The sequence below is a fragment of the Chrysochloris asiatica genome, unplaced genomic scaffold (assembly GCF_000296735.1).
Source record: "Chrysochloris asiatica unplaced genomic scaffold, ChrAsi1.0 scaffold00005, whole genome shotgun sequence".
Classification (NCBI taxonomy): domain Eukaryota; kingdom Metazoa; phylum Chordata; class Mammalia; order Afrosoricida; family Chrysochloridae; genus Chrysochloris; species Chrysochloris asiatica.
The window spans coordinates 17267604-17287959 of record NW_006408523.1 but is presented as its reverse complement, the minus strand read 5'-3'; the positions used below and the strand labels follow the sequence as shown (position 1 = coordinate 17287959).

Below are 20356 nucleotides of genomic sequence, written 5' to 3'. Positions count from 1 at the left end.
AAAGAAGTCTTTGATAGCAGATTGGCCCAAAGCAATCCACCAATTGGTTTCCTGACTGCTGCTTGTATGGCCATTGGTTATATATTCAAGTAAAATGAAATCCTTGACAACTTCAATGTTTCCTGCATTTTTCATTATGTTGTTTACTGTTTCAGTCATAAGGATTTTTGTTTTCTTTATGTTAAAGTGTAAACGATAGGCAAGGTTAAAATCTTATATCTTCGTAAATACTTCAAGTCCTGGTTATGTTAATGAATCTTTCTCCATTCCTGATGTCACGTTCTTCTTCAGATAGCCCAGCTTCTCAGATTATCTGCTCAGCATACAGAATGAAAAAGTGTGATGAACCATGATGCACAGCTTTCCTGATTTTAACTCATGGATTCTGGAGGAGCATAATTAAGCATTCTGAAGCCCCATTCTTTGTAATGCTAGCCAAAATTTGTTGTGATCTACACAGTTAAATACTTTTCCTAGTCAATAAAACACAAGCAAACATCTTTCTGGTACTCTCAGCTTTCAGGCAAGGTCTATCTGGCATCAGTAATTGTATCCCTCATGCCATGTCCTCTTCAGAATTCAGCTTGAGTTTCTGGCAGGTCCCTACCAATATATGACTACATCTGTTTTTGAATTATCCTCAGCAAGATTTTAATTGTGTGTGATAGTCACGATATGGTTCAATGATCACAGCATTCTCTTGGATCACTCTGGTTTGGAATGGGCACAAATCAAGACTCTTCTCCAGTTAGTTGGTCAGGTTGCTGTCTTCCAAATTTCTTGGCTTCCAGCATTACATCCATTTATTGAAAAATCTCAACTAGTATTTCGTCAATTCCTGGAACCCTGATATCTGTCAACGCCTTCAATGTAGCGTAGACTTCTTCTTCAGCACCACCATTTCTTGACCATCCACGACCTCCTGAAACGTGTGAACCAACTCTTGTGTGACTTGCATAACTCCCATCATATTTGATGCTTCCTGTTCAGTATTTTGACCACAGAATTCATCAATATTGCAACCTAAGGCTCAACTTTTTATTTTTTTTTCAGTTCTTTAAGCTTGAGAAATGCCAACCATGTTCTTCCATTTTGATTTTCAACTCCAGGTCTTTACACATTTCATTATAACCCTCTACTTTGTCTTCCTGAGCTGTCCTTTGAAATGTTCTGTTCTTTTACTTCATCATTTGTTCCAGTCACTTTAGCCACTCTACATTCAGGAACAAGTTTCAGAGTCTCTTTTGACATCCATTTTTGCCCTTTCTTTCTTTCTTGCCTTTTAATTGATCATTTGGTTTCCTAATATATGATATTTGTGATGTCATCCCACAACTTGTCTGGTCTTTGGTCATTATGGTTTAATGATGGTCTCTAAATTTAGGTGGCGTATAGTCAAGGTTGTATTTTGCCTTTTGTAGACGTGTTTTAATTTTCTTCAGCTGACTCGCACTTACACAGTAGCCACTCATGGTCAGTTCTGCAGTCAGCCCCTGGTCTAGCTCTGACGTATGGCACTGCACTTCTCTATCACTGTTCCCACAGACATAGTCAACTTAATGCCTTTGCAAAGTCCATGTGTACAGTCTTTGTTTATATTGCTGAAAAAAGGTATATTAAATTAATAATAAACTGTTCTTGTAAAAATTTATCATCTTGGTGTCATTTTTATTATCAGGACATTATATTCAAACTACTATTCCTATTCCTTCTTTGGAGTTTGGGTGTGGTCCTGTAGGATAAGCACTCGACTGCTAACCACAAGGTCAGTGGTTCAAATCCACCAGCTACTCCTTGGAAATAGGGTTACTATGAGTTGGAATTGATTTGATGACAATTAGCAACAAGAGCATTTCTTCATGTCTAACTTTTGCATTCCAATCAAGGCATCTGAATTGCTTGTTTGATAAATTTCAGAACACAAAAATTGGTAAAAACCTTCATTTCTTCATCTTTGACATTAGTTGGTTGGTGCTTGGAAACCCTATACAGGGTTGCTATGGGTCGGAACTGACTCGATGGCATGTAACAACAATATCAGCTTGTTTAAATCGCTGACAGCTACATGTTTTGGGATAGATTTGGAAACTTTTTTTGGATGATGAATTGACACCATTCTTACTCAATTTGTTAATTCCCAGCATAACAGGCCATATGATTGTCTGATTCAAAACTGTCATTATCCGTCCATTTCAGCACACTAATGCTTAGGATACTGATTTGTATGCACTGTATTTAATTTTTAATTTACCAATTTTCCCAGATTAATAATTCATACGTCCCATGTTCTGATTATTAACTGATACTTGTAGTGTTGTTTTTTTTTGAGTCATGACAGACACATCAGCATATGAAGGTCCTGAAAGCTTTACTCAATCCATGTCATTCAGGTCAACCCTACTTTGAGAAAGTGGATCTTTCTGGAGGTGTTTATCTTCCAGCACCCGACCAGACAACATTTCACTACTATTCATAAGGTTTTCATTGGTCAATTTCTTTTAAAAACTCATTACCAGGTCCGTCTTCCTAATCTGGAAGCTTTAGTGAAACTTGTCCAGCATGGGTGATCCTGCTAGTATGCGAAATACTGGTGGCATAGCTTCCAGCATCACAGACTAGTGCAAGTCACAAGACTAGAACAAACTAACGGACAGCTGGTGGCCTTCAATACCAATTTATCTAGAATCATAAAATAAAAAGATCATCGTACTTACTTTAAATGTTGGTGAGAGATAATTTTTTAGAAACCAGAATTTCACTGGTGTTTTAGTGTGACGTAAAACAGAAAGCATCATAATTCTGTATAAAAGATTAAACTTGTTATAAAATAACATTAAGAGGAGTTCATCCTACTTTTCTTAAATTGCTTAAACATTCCATGTCAGAAGTTTTCACTATTAATTAAAAAAAGTGTGTAACAGACTGAAATATGAGAGGGTCTTCAAAAAGTTCATGGAAAATATTTATTATGAAAAAAACCTATGCAAGGATTTTATAATTTGTTTGCACAAAATAAACTCATACTAACTTGCTGTAACATGTTGGAGCAAGAGCTAATTTAAGGAACTAAGAAAGTTACCAGTTTACAACAGAAAACCTGTAAGAGCCACATAGAACTTCTCAAGACTGAAACAAGAACAACAAATGTATGGTGATGTTTACTTGGAAACATGGTGAAATCGTTGATGTTTTACAAAAAGTTTATGAGGACAATGTCCCAAAGAATCAGCAGTTTACTTGCTTTGAGAAAGGATGAGACAATGTTGAAGATGAAGCCCAAAGCAATAGACCACGCACATAAATTTGTGAAGAAACAATCGTGTTGGTTCCCTAACTGAAAAGGACCAACAATTAAAAGCAGAAACAATACCCACTGTAGACATCTCAATTGGTTTATCTTACATAATTCTGAGTGAAAATTAAAGCTGAGCCAACTTTCAATGGGCATTTAAACTATTGCACCCAGATCAACTACAAATAAGAACAGAGCTTTCAATGGACACTTTTAACAAGTGTAATCAAGATCCTGAAGTATTTCTTTGAAGAATTTTAACAGGATATGAAATATGGCTTTGCAAGTACTATCCTGAAGACTGGAATACTGGTGCTATAGGATAAGCACTCGACTGCAAGGTTGGTTTGATACGCAAGATGGGCGGTTCAAACTCACGAGTCGCTCCTCAGATACCCTATACAGGGTAGCCATTAATCAGTACTTAACAATAACAACAATCCTGAGGACAGAGCACAATCAAAGCAATGATTACTAAGAGGTGGAAGTGGTCCAGTTAAGAGCAAAAGTCATGGCAACATTTTTGGTGATGCTTAAGACATTTTGCTTGCTGACTTTCTGGAGGGCCAAAAGACAGTAACAACACTTGCCTATTTTGATGGTATTTTGAGATAGTTAGCCAACTTTTTAGCAGAAAAGCATGCTGGAAAGCTTTACCAAAGAATCCTTCTCTATCACAACAATGCTCTGTCTGGCTCACTCCTCTCATCAAACAAGGGAAATTCGGGGAGGGTTTCAATGGGAAACCGATGAGGCATGTACTGTGCAGTTCTGATTTAGCCCGTCAGACATGTTTTTTCAATGGGAAACCAATGAGGCATGTACTGTGCAGTTCTGATTTAGCCCGTCAGACATGTTTTTTCAATGGGAAACCAATGAGGCATGTACTGTGCAGTTCTGATTTAGCTCCGTCAGACATGTTTGCTTCCTAATCTTAAAAAAGATTTAAACGACACACATTTTTCTTCAATTAATCATGCAAAAAGTTCTGCAATGACATGATTCAATTCCCAGGACCTTAAAGTTCTTTAGGGATGGACTAAATAGCTGGTATCATTGCTTATAAACATGTCTTGAACTTACCATGCTTATTGGTCAGAAAGAGACTAGAGGGACCCGAGACCATAGCCCTCGGTCACCCTTCAGGTCTGGAATGGAATTTACTCTCATTGCCCAATTTTCAACCAAGTGGTAGACAGGCAGATGGGAGGAACAATACTTATCAAGCATGTTCACCATGGAATGGTGAACCATTCAAGATCAAAATGACAGCATTTACTTGGGGACAAGATTCAGAGCGGTTGGGAAGGAGGTGGGGATGGAAAGAGGAACACAGGGAGGAAGCGGTGTTAAGTGTTGTTATAGGAAGGAGACGGCAATCACTGAGATGAAACTAAGTGTGTGATTTGTTGGGTACAAACTGATGATCTTCTCTGGAAAACCTTTACTCAATTCACAACAAAAAGTTCCCCAAACAAAAAATGAATTTGATGGAGCTTATGTTGAGAAACAAAGTTTATATTTATTTTTATCTTTTAATTTCAATTTTCCATGAACTTTTAAAACGTCCCCTTGTATCTTAAAATATTATGGTTGTTCAAGCATGCAACATATAAGCTTGAAAAACTATATATATGCATATGACATCACTAAATTAATTGCTTTTTAATTTTTTAATTTGACAAAGAGAAGGTAGTCTAAAACAGCCTTGTTCCACTGAATTAGAATTGAATGTTGACTCTATGACAGAGTGTGATTACTATTGCGCTGAGGGTGTTAAGTACAGTCAACATAGTTCTGAATCACCCTGTACAGGGTTTCCAAGGAGTGGCTGGTGGGTTTGAATTGCCAATCTGTGGTTAGCATCCAGTGCTGACCCTACAGTGCCACACCTGAACTCCTATTACTATTAGGCATGCAAAACTTTAAGAGTTGAATGATCTCTCTATACTGATAAATTCGTTGAACAAATTCACTTTTTTTCCTATCCTAAACCATTCAGAGAAAATGCAAGCATATTTAGAGTTCTATTTTAAAATATCTACACTGTAATTGAAACATTAATTAGGCAATCTCTTTTATTCTTGTAGAAAGTGTTAAAAATAACCCTTTGTCATTCGTAAATATACTTAGTTCTCCTTAGCCTTCTGTTATTTGAACAAAGCTATTCACCAGAAAAGAAAAATTTATGATAGCCCTTTTGTCACTTATCTTGTTACAGGTTCCCCCATTATCCAAAGGTAGAGCATCCCTACTAAACCTTTCCTAAGGCAAAATGGCAAACAAAACAAAGAGCAATATCCATTCGTTTAAACGAGAAAATTTTTTAGTATTCCCTGACCCCAAAATTAACCTACCAAGTAGTACATGAAACTGAAAGTACCCCTAACATATAGGGCTCACAGATAAAGTTCAAAACCCCGCGGGATGATGCTGAGATGCTGATGTGGTTCCCAGAAAAGGAGCTTGGCAATGCCACTCTTGCTGCTCGAGGCGAATGCTGCCTCTTTAAAGGGTCAGCTGGAAAAAAATGTGAATTCTAGTTTTGCTTTTTGCCTTTTTTAGTAAAATTGAAAATCCTCTTCCAATTTCTTTCAGGTTGAGGAAATAGGTCCTAAGGTAGGTCTTTCATAAAAGCGATGTGGTACAAAGTGAACTTCAGAAAAGTGAGGGATAAAAGTACATCTGGTTTTGAGCATTAAAGAAAAGCTCTGTTCCAAGTGACACTCATGAAAGTCTACTGATTTAAAAATAGATTTTTTACTTTATAATTTTAAGTTAAAAAAATAGAGCAAGGTTTAAAGCAGTATATACTTTATTACTATTTGGGTTAAAGGAGTTAAAAAGAGAAAAAGCATACGTGTGTGTGTGTGTGTGTATGCATATATATGTATGCATATACATATACATACCTATCTGCTTATATATACCTGGTAAATGCATAACAATCTTTGACAGGATACAAGAATTATATTAATAATACTGGTTTGTAGTGGGAAAGAGAGTAGGACACCCAGGAAGCCAAAGTGAGAGATGCTTTTGGAGTACTGGACCATGCCAGTGTGGTACCTTTTCAAAACATTAACTAAAAGAAACAGATACATACCTTAAAAAGCGTTCATACAAGTGGCCAGAAGCAACTGAAAAAATGTTGATAACATCTGTTTCCCTTTTGTCTTCTTTATGCAACCTTATTGTGAAACTTGGAAAAAGAAATCATTGACAGCTTCTTAATATACATTTTTAAAATTTAATAACAAAATTAAATTAAATTTGATAAGCAATAATAATATGAAAGGCTTTCAAAATGAAGTTATTAAACTTTAAAAAATGATCTCATCTCAACAATTATAAACTGCTAGTATTAAAATGGGTATACTGGTGTGGCACTGGACTGCAAAGTCTGTTTGAACAGCAAGGTCGGCAGTTCAAGCTCAGCAGCCGCTCCTTGGAAATCTTATACAGGGTTATTATGGGTCAGAGCTGACTTGATGGCACTTAACAACAACAATAGTATTAAAATGACATGAGGCAATTAATATTCCTTAGTTTACTTTTTGGAGGGACAGGTTATAACAGACAGAATAGAGTCTATCTTTGAGAGTTTCAAAGTTGTTTTGACAAAAAAGATTGAGTTGAGGTCTAGCATGGCCATTCCTATGCACTGAAACTTCAGACAGGCTAATAAGGCAGGAAGAAAACAGAATATGGAAATGGATACCCATAGCAAGGATCTACATATGTGCTATTAGGGTAGATTCTGAACGCTGCCAACGTGGCTCCCTCACAAAATGCCATAAGGCTCCTCTGATTTATAAACTCTCCACTCCATGCACTTTAGAGGAGGCATGTCCACTTAGCAGTTTACACTGCAGCTTAATTTGGGGCCTACCTGTCATTTTCATTACTTTCTGGATCCAGACCAGCCTTTGGTATGATCCATCCCATATGCAAAAATCATGGAATATTTAACTTGGAGTATTCATTTTATCCATTTTATTATTCTTTTTCATCTCATTTTAAACAATTATTTAATAGTCTTATTTTCACATACACTGATATCTCAAATGATTAAAATTTGGAAAACAACTTGCAATTATCAGTGAAATGTGTTTGCTAAATACAAACTATTGTAACGGAAGTAATTTTTCTAATACCTTCTTACTGTAATCCTCCAACTAAGAAAAGCAGAGTTGATTATGTGGGGAAAGCCCCACTGTAAATCAGAGTGAAAACTAAGAACGGAAGCAGTGTGAGACCTGACACTGATGTACTGGAGCAATCAGGACCCCCACGCCCATGCTCTGCCTTTCTGCACAGCATGGTTTGGCTTTGGCATCCATCCTTTTGTGTACCAACCATAATATGAAATTTATACTCATTCTCATCTCTACCTATGGAAGTTCTTGGTCAGATCATTTAAAAAATACCCAAAATCTAATCAATTATCTTCTGTCAAACATTTGTTGTTGTTGTTAAGTGCTGTCTAGTCAGTTCCAACTCACAGCATCCCTGTATAGGGTTTCCGAGGAGATGCTGGTGGGTTTGAACCATTGACCTTGCAATTCAAAGCAACCTTGTGATTCAGTGCTTATCCTACAGTGCCACATCATGTCTGTCAAACTTACGTTCCCCTCTAACTCATGTCTACATGAGTGGGTTTGAACCCTTCTCCATCAACAGCTAGTTCAGTGTGTATACCAGTACAGCATGGGCCATAGTATCACACAGGGAGTCAGCTCTACAAAAAGAAACCCAAACTGGGCAAATATCAAAATGCGGGAGCACTTCTGACTCATCTAACAAAATCTGCTTTGGTTGCTGAAGCTATTTAGCCTATTGTTTCTGCAGTTTCTAAAACAGTGGAGGTTTTCCCCCCCCCATGATCAAAATGACCAAGATTCTCAAATTAAGTTCAAATCTCTAAAATGGACATAAAAGAGTTTTCAATAATGTGGGTCTACAACAGCGTTTGTGTATGCCTACCTAATACCCATTATCCTTTCTAGGAAAGGCAACCTAACTTCTGATGAACCATTCTCATTCCCCAATTCTATTTCATGACATTTAGGAAGGGTAGGCCTTGCCACTAGCTGTGAAAGTAAGCATAGAATCCAAACTTGGTCAATCCAAGTTACAATAACCAGCTCACTTTGGGACACATGGCTATAGCTGGACCAACAAGCCAGCCTTGGAACTTTTGGTGGAAGCATTTCAAAATAGGGATTCTCTTGCCACTGGAAGAGGGAAACTTTTACTTGGAAAAAATTGTCTGAAAATTGAAGCAGGTTAAGAGTAGAAATTAGAGATGAAGAAAGTTTATAGGCTACATCTCCTAAATGCCCAAAGTCAACTCTCCTCCTAAACTCTAGATATGTGAGCCACTTTCTCCTTTTTTTTAAATATAGGTTCCAATCTGTCTTACAGATTTCCTACTATATCCAATGTCCCAGCTAAGCTTTCAATATTCTTCCCCCAAACTCAATCTTTTTTCACTTTATGTATTAAGGTACCTCACCTAGAAAGTACTCTCCCCTATCTCTAATTTCTGAAATTGTGTCCATTCTTAAGAACACACCTTAGCCACACCTCTCCAGAGTCCTTTCTTGACGAAATTAGTTATATGACGCTAAGTCCAAAGGTATTACCACAAAATCACAGAAACCTTCATTAAACAAAAATGTCAAAACGTGAAGCATTGCTTCTCCACATTTTCTCCATCTAAGTTTATACACTTCTGCAGGGGTGTTTCCATATCGCTAGCCCTTTCTGGAAGAATTTTGTGCTCTTCAATTTAAGCCATGTCAAAACGGCAGTTTCAGCATCTTTGAGGGGCTCAAATCATGTTCCTCTTAAATTTCTTTGAGTTCCAAGAAGTCTGAATGGTCAATATCAGGGCTATAAGGTGGATAGGTAAGCTTTCCCAAGGAAATTCTCACAGGACAGCTCATGTTACCCTTGTAGAATGAGGTGTACTGTGATGGAAAAAATTCCTAAGTCAACTTTCCTGACCTTTTCCCCACCAACGCAGTTTTCAATTTTCTTTTCTGTCTCTTTTTAAAATAACCGTATTTGTCCCTGCTGCCTTTAACTCTTGCACTCCTTTCCCAGTGTCTCGCTGCCTCCAGCAGTTTTTGCTGAACACACTTGTACTCTATATTGCCTTCCCCTTCATGCAAGTTAACATGAGGCTTTCTGCTTCCTTACAATTTACAATCAGAAACCCTATACAGGGTCCCTATGAGTTGGAACCAACTCAATGGCACATAACCCCACCCCCACAGTTAGTAATTTACATTCCTTTTCCCTCTCACCCCTGGTGGTGGTGGTGGTGGTGGGCCATGGAGGCAGTTCTGACTCAGAGCAATCCTGTATAGGGTTTCTGAAGCTACAAATTTTTATGGGAGCAGAAAGCCTCATTTTTCTCCCACAAAGTGACTGGTGACTTTGAACTGCTGACCTTGTTAGCAGCCCAATTCATAGCTCACTACACTAACCACCCCTTTGTTGTTGTTAAGTATCACTGAGTCGATTCCGACCCGTAGTGTACCCTGTATAGGGTTTCCGAGGAGTGGCTGGTGAGTTTGAATTGCTGAACTTGCAGTTCAAAATGGCTTTGCAGTCTGGTGCATTCACCCACAGCGCCACACCAGGGCTCCAATCACCAGTCGCTTCAGGTTTCCTGGGCTTCTGAAGGGATCAGTTTGATAAATGTTCTCAAAGGCTTCAGGATATTCATGCGGGCTTATTAGGAAGTTTTAAGAAAATTTAACATTATTATAAAGAGTCACAAAAAGGTTTTCACACTAAAAGAAACATTTTTTGAGGGTTACCAGGGTAACCCTGACTTCTCTGCGTGGAATGTAACTGGCTCAGCAGATGCTCTTGGAAGCCACTGTTTGACCGGACCATTTTTTTTAAGGCTCCCTGACAAGACCAAGACAAGTGTATTTCAGGAAGAACTGGTCTGCAGCCACCCACTGATCACACAGACATGTTTAAACATGTGTTGTTTGTAACAAACTTGTACATGTGTGAACTGGCGCACTAGTGGCAGTACTTTTTGTCTTAGTGCTGTAATTTTGTTTCTTATAGTGTGAACATTTATGGCGCTGTAAGATAAGCCCTGGACTTGCTAACCACAAGGTCAGCAGGTCAAACCCACCAACAGCTGCATGGAATCCCTATATAGGGTTGCTATGAGTTGGAACTGACTCAAGGTCACTTAACAATAAACAACATTATTCATTCAGAATAGGATCTGTGCTTTACTTAAAATTTCATATTTCCACATAGTAGATCGTTAATGGACCTATAATTATATGTCAAAATATCCATTATTAATTACCTTTTCAAGGAATCCCACATTCCTTTCTTTTTGTCATCTTTATCAGTAAGGATGTCTTCCTCAATTTTGCCTGGGGTTTTTTGTACCTGAAATAGTAGAATTTGGCAGTATTAAATACTACGCTGCATGGTTCTTTGGAAATCTAAGGTAGTTGTAGTAAATGGAGCCAGACATTATCTTAGCACAATGCTATAAACACAATTTGGTTTTCTACTATCAATTCAAGCTCATTTTGAGTTCTTTTAGCGGCTGCCTCCAAGGCACTCCTTAACAATAGCAACAGTGGCTATCCCTGTACTACTAAATTATATGCTTTGTCTCATACTTACTGATTAAATAACCTCAGAAATTATCTACTGGCATTTCTGAGTTCACAGAGTTTACCCAAAAGAAACAAACAAAACATCAAACTCACTGCCGTCCAGTCAATTTTGACTCACGAGTCACAGGTTCAGTTATGACTTACTCTCAGCTCCTGGTGTGCCACTGGAGGATCAGCACTGGATCGTGAACCACAAAGTTGGCTGTTCAAACCCACCAGCTGCTCTCTGGAAACCCTATACAGAGTCACTATGAGTTGGAACCCATTTGACGGCACTTCCCAACAACGACAACAAGGAGAGATGAGGTATTAGTTGTCTACATCATCCCTCTCTGCCTTTCCTTCTATGCCTGGACGTTGTGGTAGTAATAGCTTTAGATAAGATTTAAATATCTTTTTTTTTTTTATTCCAACAGCTTCAACAGTTTGTCATGTATAGCCAGTTTACAAGAATACTAATACTCCTATAGTTTTCCTCTATTTCCTAACTTATATTTGCTAAATTCTCATTTGACCAATGTAAATATGGATACTATTTATATTTACTTTAGTAAACATAATCTTTTACATTTGGTTATAATGTTAGCAACTTGTAAACTAGTAACATTACTCGTATCCATTGAAAATGTAACTGTTATTTACAGTAGGGAACTAGAGAGGACAGAAAAGGTACTGAGATTTGATTATGTCCAGTTATACTGCCATGACCACTGTACACTCAGAGGATGCTCTTGCTTATTCAAATGAATGATGCTTTCTTCCATGCTACCACTGGAGAAGTATTTTTCTTAGAATTTGATTATCTGCATTTTTCCTTGTTGGGAGAGATACTCGTGCATGTGTGTGTGTGTGTCTGTGCAGCTGTCTTCTTGACCACATATTTGTATTTTCTAGTTTATTACTCATGTTGTCTTGTGTTAGCAAATATATTAAGGAGTGTGAAGAAGAAATTGTCCACATTTTTTGTGCTTCCAATGATAACTGCATTTTCAAAATGATTTTTCTTAGCACTCTAAGGCTGTGTTTCGTCATCTCTTAGCCTTCCGTTTGAGAATGAAGTCTGATGCTCATATTAGTGTCATGGTATTGCAGAGTCCTGCCTTTTCTCTTGGTAGCTATTAGGGTCTTTTGTGGATCTTTTGTCAATGACTCTACTAGAGAATTTGAGGAACTTCTGATGCATATGTAAAATCAGAACATTTTTCTTAAATCAGCTTTGAATGTGCTTTTAACATTGCCCACTTGACCAAGTATTAGGTTCTGTCTCATGAGGTACCATGCCGCATGGGATACCCTTGAGTAGTCAGAGGGCAGGGATTTCTTACTGCTCCAGAGATGTGCTCTTCTGGACACATGTGCTCACTGTCTGTGAGCAGCACTATATCATCATGGGTTCAGGTGTGTTAGCCTTCAAGTGCATCTCAAGACAACATGAGAGAATTTCTTTCCTACAACTCTGACGCCAGTGATACTTCCTTGCCTACCTGGCTTCTCCAAAAGCACACTGCACATGATTTGGTTTCCCCTGAGTGCAAAGCTCAGCTTCTTTGCCAATTCCCAGGGCCCCTTTTTCATTTTTAGTTGACTAGAGGTTTGGGGGTTCACATAGACATTATATCTGAACCATCTCCTAACGATTCCCTTTCCTTGATCTCCATCTCATTTCTCTTCCCCTCATTCATATTTCTTTTCTCCCAAAAGCTACACACACATCCTCTCCTGGTTTGCTGCAGACAGCTTAATGCCTGTCATTTTAAAGGACATTTGAATGTGCCTGAGATATTTCTCTTCATCAAAAGTGTTTATCGAAGTCTTTTATCCCCCGTGCTCTCCCAAGAATTGTTTCAGAAGTTCTACTTTCAAAATAATCTGTTACACATTTTTTATAGTTTCCTGTTCCCTGCAATTAATTTCAAATTTATCTTTTATTTCTTAAAATTCAGTAAGTAGAGCTGTTTCAGAGTCTGTGTCAGTAATTCTAATAAACAAAATCTTCACGTGTCTGTTTTGTTGTTTGTTCATTCTGCTGGTTGTAATTGTGTATTCAGTTCCTTTGACCATGGGCTACTTTCTGCACTTGAAAAATTCTATTTGTAGTTTTGTTGTTGTTAGGTTCCATTGAGTCGGTACCGACTCATAGCAACCTTATACACAGCAGAACTAAACACTGCCCAATCCTGGGCCAGGCTCACTATTGCTGCCACGCTTAAGCCCATTGATGCTGCCACTTTGCCAATCCATCTCGCTGGTGGTCATCCTCTTATTCTCTGACCCTCCACCTTACCAAACATGATATCCTTCTCCAGCGACTGGTCCCTCCTGACAGTATGTCCAAAGTATGACAGCCGAAGTTTGGCCATCCTGGCCTCCAAGGAGCACTCTGGCTGTACTTTTTCCAACACAGATCTATTGGTTCTTTTGGCAGCCCATGGCATTTTCAATATTCTCCTCTAACACCATAACTCAAAAGCATTAATTCTTCTATGGTCTTCTCTTTATTCACTGTCCAGCTTTCGCATGCATATGAGGTTATTGAAAATACCATGGTTTGGGTCAGGTGCACCTTAGTCCTCAAGCTCTTCAACACTTGAAAAAGGTCTTGTACAGCAGATTTGCCTAATGCAGTACGTCGCTTGATTTCTTGACTGCTGCTTCCATGAGTGTTGATAGTTGATCCAAGAAGAATGAAGTCCTTGACAACTTCAATCTTTTCTCCATTGCTAAGAATGTTGTTTACTGGTCCAGTGGTAAGGATTTTCGTTTTCTTTACACTGAGATCCAATCCATACAGAATTTAGTAATCTTCTACCAGAAAGTTATGAATACTTTTCTTAGATGTTTGTGACTCTTACCATTCTGAAACTACTTTAGTGCAAGTCCCAGGCTTGTGGATGCCTGGACTATTTGTTGTTGTTGTTGTGAAGTGCCGTAGAGTCGACTAATTTGGACTAGAAAATGAAACTACGTGAGATAATTTACTGACGGGCCCTTTTTCCTTATGTCTAAACAGCTCATTGTAGAGGTCTCCTAATGGATTATCCACTTTATATGGGATCCTGCGTTGTTTTTTTTCTTGTTTCTATCCCTGAAACCTGAATCCAAACAATCCTGTGCCAGGATAGACAGATGTTCTCAGGGCAGTAGCAGCAGCTTCCTCAGGGTAACACAAGCTCTCTGCTTGTTGACTTCACTACATTCTTGTTGTTGTTGTTAGGTGCTGTTGAGTCGATTCCAACCATAGCAACCCTGTAACAGGGTTTCTGAGGCTGTAAAGCTTTACAGGAGTAGAAAGCCTCATCTTTCTCCCACGGAACAGCCGGTAGTTTCGAACTGCTGACGTTAAGGTTCACAGCCCGATTCGTAACTACTACGCTACCAGAGCTCTTTTCACTACATTCTTAGCTTCTCTTTAATATTGGCTTTCTATTTCCATTTCCTTATCTTTGTTGTCAACAACTCTTCACTGCTTTTCAGAATTAAAAACAGTAGAAAACAAAACATTTTAACCAGCATTTTTATTAGTTTTAAGGAGGTTTGATCCAAAAGAAGTAAACCTGACATCATTAAAGATTCTTTTTTTTTAACTGAAGGAAAGATTACTGCTTTTTTTTCATGGCTAATTTTAAACCCACATTTTTTATCCCATTGTAATTTATAGTAATATACAGACATAGTCCATGTGGCTGTATATTTCTTATAACTTTAAAAAAAAAAATCCCTTCTCTTGTATTTAAAGCTTTCTGGTTTCCCTCAATTTATAAAAACAATCCTTTTCTTTTTTTTACTGCCAGAGTTCTAATATATTTTAGGTACTAAAATTAGCTCTTAAGGTAAAAATTAATAAACTAAAGATAAAGAAGATCATTCTTGGTATTAGAAGTAATAGCATAAAAAGCTTTTGGCTCACATACCTGCACTTCCAGAATCTTGCTTTTGAAGCTGTTCAATACAACAATGACATTTCCTACATCTTTTTGAGAGTCAGTTCCTTCATGCCTAAAAGTAGAAAAATTCTTATTTCAAGATGAGTCATAAAATTATGATGGCTTAAACAACACCTAATTCTGTTTACAACAAGCATAAGTGATGTCTCCTGTGTAAATACCACATTTGCTTTTTTCTACAGTCAGTTAAGATATCCTGAACTGTGCTACATTTTTCAAAATTATGCAATCATTTTGAATTTAATTTAAATCTGGACTGTACAAAAACAACTCACTAAATCCAATATTCTTTATTTACTCAGAATTATTCAAATTCTTGTGCAGCCTTGCTATTGTGTACTAGATTTATAACTAAAGTTATTTTTTCACATCTTTGATATATTATAATAACTGAAATAGGAAATAGTCTATACTTAAAATAAGTTGTTTTTATATCATAATCAAAGAAATGTTACACTGCCCAACACATTTTCAATATCCACCAGCTATTTTCAAATGCCAACATTTGAAGTGCTTTGTTAAATTCATGGCCCTGAAAATGGGTCTAATTTTCAGAATTGTGTGAACAAAACAAATGTACTCTTTTGTTCAGTAATTCTTTTTTGGTGCCATTCTCACTTTGTATTTTAAATTCTACTGTAAAAATCCTGTATAAAGTATCACTGTGTTTTACTAAAGAGAGGAATCAATCTGATGTCAAATTAGTAGATGCTCTGGACTCAGTATGGTTTAAGATTTTCTGAAATAAAACAGAGGAAGACCCCCAGTGAGATGGAGTGTCAGTGTCAGCAGCGATGGGCTCACGTGTAGCAACGATTGTGAGGTTGAGGCAGGACAGGGCAGTGTTTTGTTCTTCTGTGCAGTGGGTCACTATGAGTTGGTACTAACTCTATGGCATTTAACAACAACGACAAAATGAAAACTGGGGATTCTAGTAAAATCGTGCTTAACATGTACCTTAGAGTTCCCCCTATACCCACTTGCCCAGATGAGGGAGCGCAAGCAAAGTAGAAGGCATAACCCTGTCTATAATTACCAACAGGAAGGAGATAGGGTGCCAACCCATAGAGTAGGATCGCAAATGTCTTCCAAATATCTACGAGCTTTTAGTTACAAATGTTGCTCCGGAGCACCAGCCACCTGAGCCTTTGAATCCACTGTTTACTGAGTCCAGGCTAGAGTCTGAGACTACAGCTGGACCTCTACTACTTCTGAAACAAATCCTCTCCTCCACACCAGCTAGTAAGGGTTACAGTAGTGACAATGAGCTCTTCCTCAATTCAAGGCACTTCATGTGTCTTAGTTCCTTCCATATAACAATCCCAGAAGGAAGGGACAGTTACGATCCTAAATCCTACGTACTTTGGCTCTTCACTGCACCATTTGACTTAGATCAACAATGTGAAGCACCTAAAATCACTGAATACATGAGGAAAATCAGCAGAAGAGGTGTAAGCTAACAGTTGGAGGAAATGTACTTCATTGGTATGGAATTAATTTTCTTTTAAATTAATTTTTAAAAGGCAAATTTTAAAATAATTTAGATCCATGACAGTTTAGAGACCATTAATCACATTAAAGGTCATTTACCTAAAAACAAAAGGATTCACTATGTGCCAGGAAGCAGTTTTTTTAAATTTCATTTTAAAGGACAAATGTCTATCATTCTTGGAGTGATAAAAGTGCTTAAGTTTTTAGTGAGGAAAAATAAATCAGACTGGCATCTCATTTCTCAACCAAAACATGAAATGGTAGAGAACAATGAGGTAACCTGGTTTCTGGAATTCTGAGGAAAAATTGTAATGATGGCACTTAATACTTAGAAAAGCTACAGGCTGAAGACACTTTCAGGCCTTCAAGAAACAAGAGTATACAATTAATGCTGCTGAAGAAAACCCAGATCTGTGGAAATGTAGTGCACACATGTCCGGCAGCATTCATTTTACCTTCTACCAAGAAATCCCTCACAGAATAAACAAGTTAGAAGCTAAACATTTTCTTTGCTTTTGTTCCCAGACTTCTATACATCTATGACTGTAGTTGATAATTGTTGTTATTGTTAAGTGCCACTGAGTCGGTTCCAACTCACAGCAACCCTGTATAGGGTTTCTGAGGAGTGACTGGTGAATCTGAACCGCCAATCTTGCGGTCTAAACTGACCTTGAGGTTGAGTGCTTATCCTACAGCGCCACACCAGGACTTCCGGTTGATAATTGGTCTGATCACCAGTTACACTTGGGATTTGGAATGTGGACGTGAAATGGGCACTATAATGACGCTTTGCTAGTTTCCTTCGCCAGGCAGTCATGGAGGTAGGGGTTTTCCAACAACAGGGTTGCAGTATATATATAACCTCTGCGCTTCCGGGTAATGAGAGGCAATTAATATGTTAGTAGGCGTAGCTTCTGCTTTCTTTCTTTTTCTGATCATGAGAGAGACAGAAGCTTTTTCTGAAGGGCTTTGTTCTGTAAGATATTCTTGGGGGTCAGTCTCATGGAGTTCACTCCTCTAGTCCTTCCTATTGCAATGGAAAAAAGCAGCCAATTCCTTGTGCTAAATCCTTCTCAGATATGGGGAGTCAGCAGTCCAAATGAAAAACAAATTGGGAAAGGTAAAAAATTATACAAAAACTATGATTAATAGTGACGTTAGTTAATATTTACTTTACACCAAAGACGAAGCTTTCTGCTCCTGTACAGATTTACAGCCTTGGAGACCCTCTACAGAGATGCTGTGAGTAGGGTACCGACGCAGTGACACTTCACATCAACGTGGTGGTGAAGAATGAGAAGATGTGAGGAGTAACAGAAGAAAGATGCCAGATGCTTCCACTGAGAAAGCAGTAAGATCAGACACCAAACTGAGTCTGAGCAGCGATCTGCTCCTATACCACCATCTGTGCTGCTCGCCCCTTGGAGAGGTCACACATACAAAAGTGTATTAAAAAGGTGACAACACTGTCTCAGTCAACTATTATCAAAATTCAAGAAAAAGTTTCGTGCTAAAAGAAGTATTATTTGATGTTCCAGGTTGGGAGGGAAAGGAGAATAATTAATTGGCTAGAGGGTAGACACATGTTAATGCAGGTGATGGGGAAGGCAATATACAAGAAGATTGGCAGAAGAAAGATGAAAGATAGGTGAAGACACAGGGAGGAATGCAAGGCTAAAGCAGACAGAGGTAAACAGTGTTATGAACACAACCTTTGAACACCAGTGTTCTGCAGGTAGATGCATGGACAGAGACACAGGGTGAATGTGTATGAGAAGCAGGCCCACAAATATAAAAGGGTTTGAACGAGACTTTGTACATGGATATTTACCTGTGCTGCAAACACAATTATGAATGTGGTAGAGCATACAGTTAGCAAAGTGATGAAAACTTCCTAGATATTATCAAACTTCTTAAGGCAATGAGTTAATGGGCCTAGGGGCTCAAGACCACCATCTCAGGGCACACCATCACCATGGTCAGTTGGTGGAACACAGTCCACAAAGACAATGTTCTACATCTTACTTTGGTGAGTAGCATCTGGGCTCTTCAAAGCTTAAATGAAGCCATCTGAGGTGCAGCTACTGGTGTCTCCATGTGCGGAAGACAAGTGAGGAGAACTGAAGATGCTTAGAATCAATCAGGCCAATGGACTAATGCAACTTGTGAACAACAGTCTCCATGACTCTGAGACCAGAAGAACTGCATGGTGTCTGGCCACCACAACCCACTGCTCTGAAACAGATCACATTAGAACAGGGGTGGGTAATCTTTATCTGCCAAAATTTATAACATCATTTGCAAGCCATCCAAAATTATCAACTTAAATATTAGCTGGCTATATTTGGTCATTTAATGAATTCACCCAAACTTGGTTGATTTGGCAGGGCCAGGCCAAATGATTTCGCAAATCTTATAGAGCCTTTTCTACATTTTCTCCCACTCCTTCATTAGACGGTCTTAGGTAGAATGGGAGAAAATGTGGAACAAAAATCAAAATTATATCAAAAAAAGGAACCAGGCTTACTGGTCAGAAAGAGACTGGAGGGACCTGAGACAATGGCCCTCAGACACCCTTCAGGTCTGGAAAGGAAATCACTTCGTGGCCTAATTTTCAGTCAAGTAATCGATAGATCCATGAGGGGTCAACAACACTAGTGAAGTCTGCTCACCCTGAAAAGGTCAATCATTCATGATCAAAAGGACAACATTTACCTAAGGACAGAGTTGAGAAGGGATGGGAAGATGGGTGGAATGGAAACAGGAATCACGAGGAGGGAGGGAGACAACTGTTGTTTCATGGAAGGGACTGCAATCACTGAGATGAAACAAAGTGTAGGAATTGTTGAATATAAAACGGATGATCTTGTCTGTAAACCTTCACTCAATTCAAAGAGAGAGAAAAAAAGTGAAAACACAAGTCAGCCTTGTCACTGATGTAAAAACAAAATCTGCTCAGACAGAAAAATAAAAAGGTTCAGAGGTGGGACGGCGAGAGATGAAAGCTGACCTTTTCTTCAGAGTTCACTATGACAACTCCTGGGGAAGGCTGGGGGAGGAGGAGCGCTACATTTCAATCCTACACTCAGGGACAGAGAGACTCTTAAGGGAGGGAAAGTCACCCGGATATGTACTTTGTGACCCTAAGAGATGCAGAGAGAAGGTGCCTAGCTCGGGTTTGGGAAAGCTAAAGTGGTTTATAAACTAAAGTCTGATATCTGAGAATCTGATGCCAGACTTTCCACTTCATCTGAGGAGCCAGCACAGTGACTGTATCTTTGGGACTGACATGGCATCATAGTTAGGTGTGTCTAAGTATTTCCCATGGATCCAATAGAGCCCAGCAGTAGAATGATTTGGTTTTGTTATTACCAAGGGATATTTCATGTCTGAATACTCTGAAGGGATGAGGAGATCTAAGCAAAAAGAGGCTGCAGGTGTAGCACTGGATGCCCAGAGACTGAGGAAGTTTCTAGATGCAGTCACCTGGAACAGAGATGTACAACACAGGTGTCTGAGAATTAAAGAAGATTAAGGCTCAGCAACAGAGAACTTCTCAGAGCTACAGACGTGCTCCTTACATTGGGACCAGCTAAACTAACTGAGGCCAAAGTCTTGTTTGACACCTCCCTTGCTTCTTGTATAAAACATAGGTACCAGATCTCAAAAGTACAAAACTAGAATCAGGTACAAATATTAATTTGGACGTCTGTACAGGGAAAAGTACAAAATAATTTAGCACACAAATTGGAAGGTTCACATATATACAGACATGCAAACATACATGTATATATACATATACACACACATACATATGCTGAGTGTCTTCGAGTTGGTTCCAACCCATAGTGATCCTGTATAGGGATTCCAAGGAGTGGCTGGTGAGCTTGAACCACCAGCTTTGTGGTTCAAACCAACTTTGCAATACAGTGCATTAGCCCACAGTTCTGTTTCACACA

At 38.6% G+C, this 20356-nt stretch overlaps 1 protein-coding gene across 1 annotated transcript in view; it reads right to left on the bottom strand.

Annotated features, from left to right (window-relative positions):
* UGGT2 (UDP-glucose glycoprotein glucosyltransferase 2) overlaps nt 1-20356 on the bottom strand; it is a 198247-nt gene that overhangs the window by 18613 nt on the left and 159278 nt on the right. The window contains exons 30-33 of the mRNA XM_006832064.1: nt 14874-14958; nt 10641-10726; nt 6399-6494; nt 2715-2799 (exon numbers count right to left, since the gene is read on the bottom strand). Coding sequence (XP_006832127.1) covers nt 2715-2799; nt 6399-6494; nt 10641-10726; nt 14874-14958 — 352 coding nt within the window. The remainder of the gene's footprint in view (nt 1-2714; nt 2800-6398; nt 6495-10640; nt 10727-14873; nt 14959-20356) is intronic.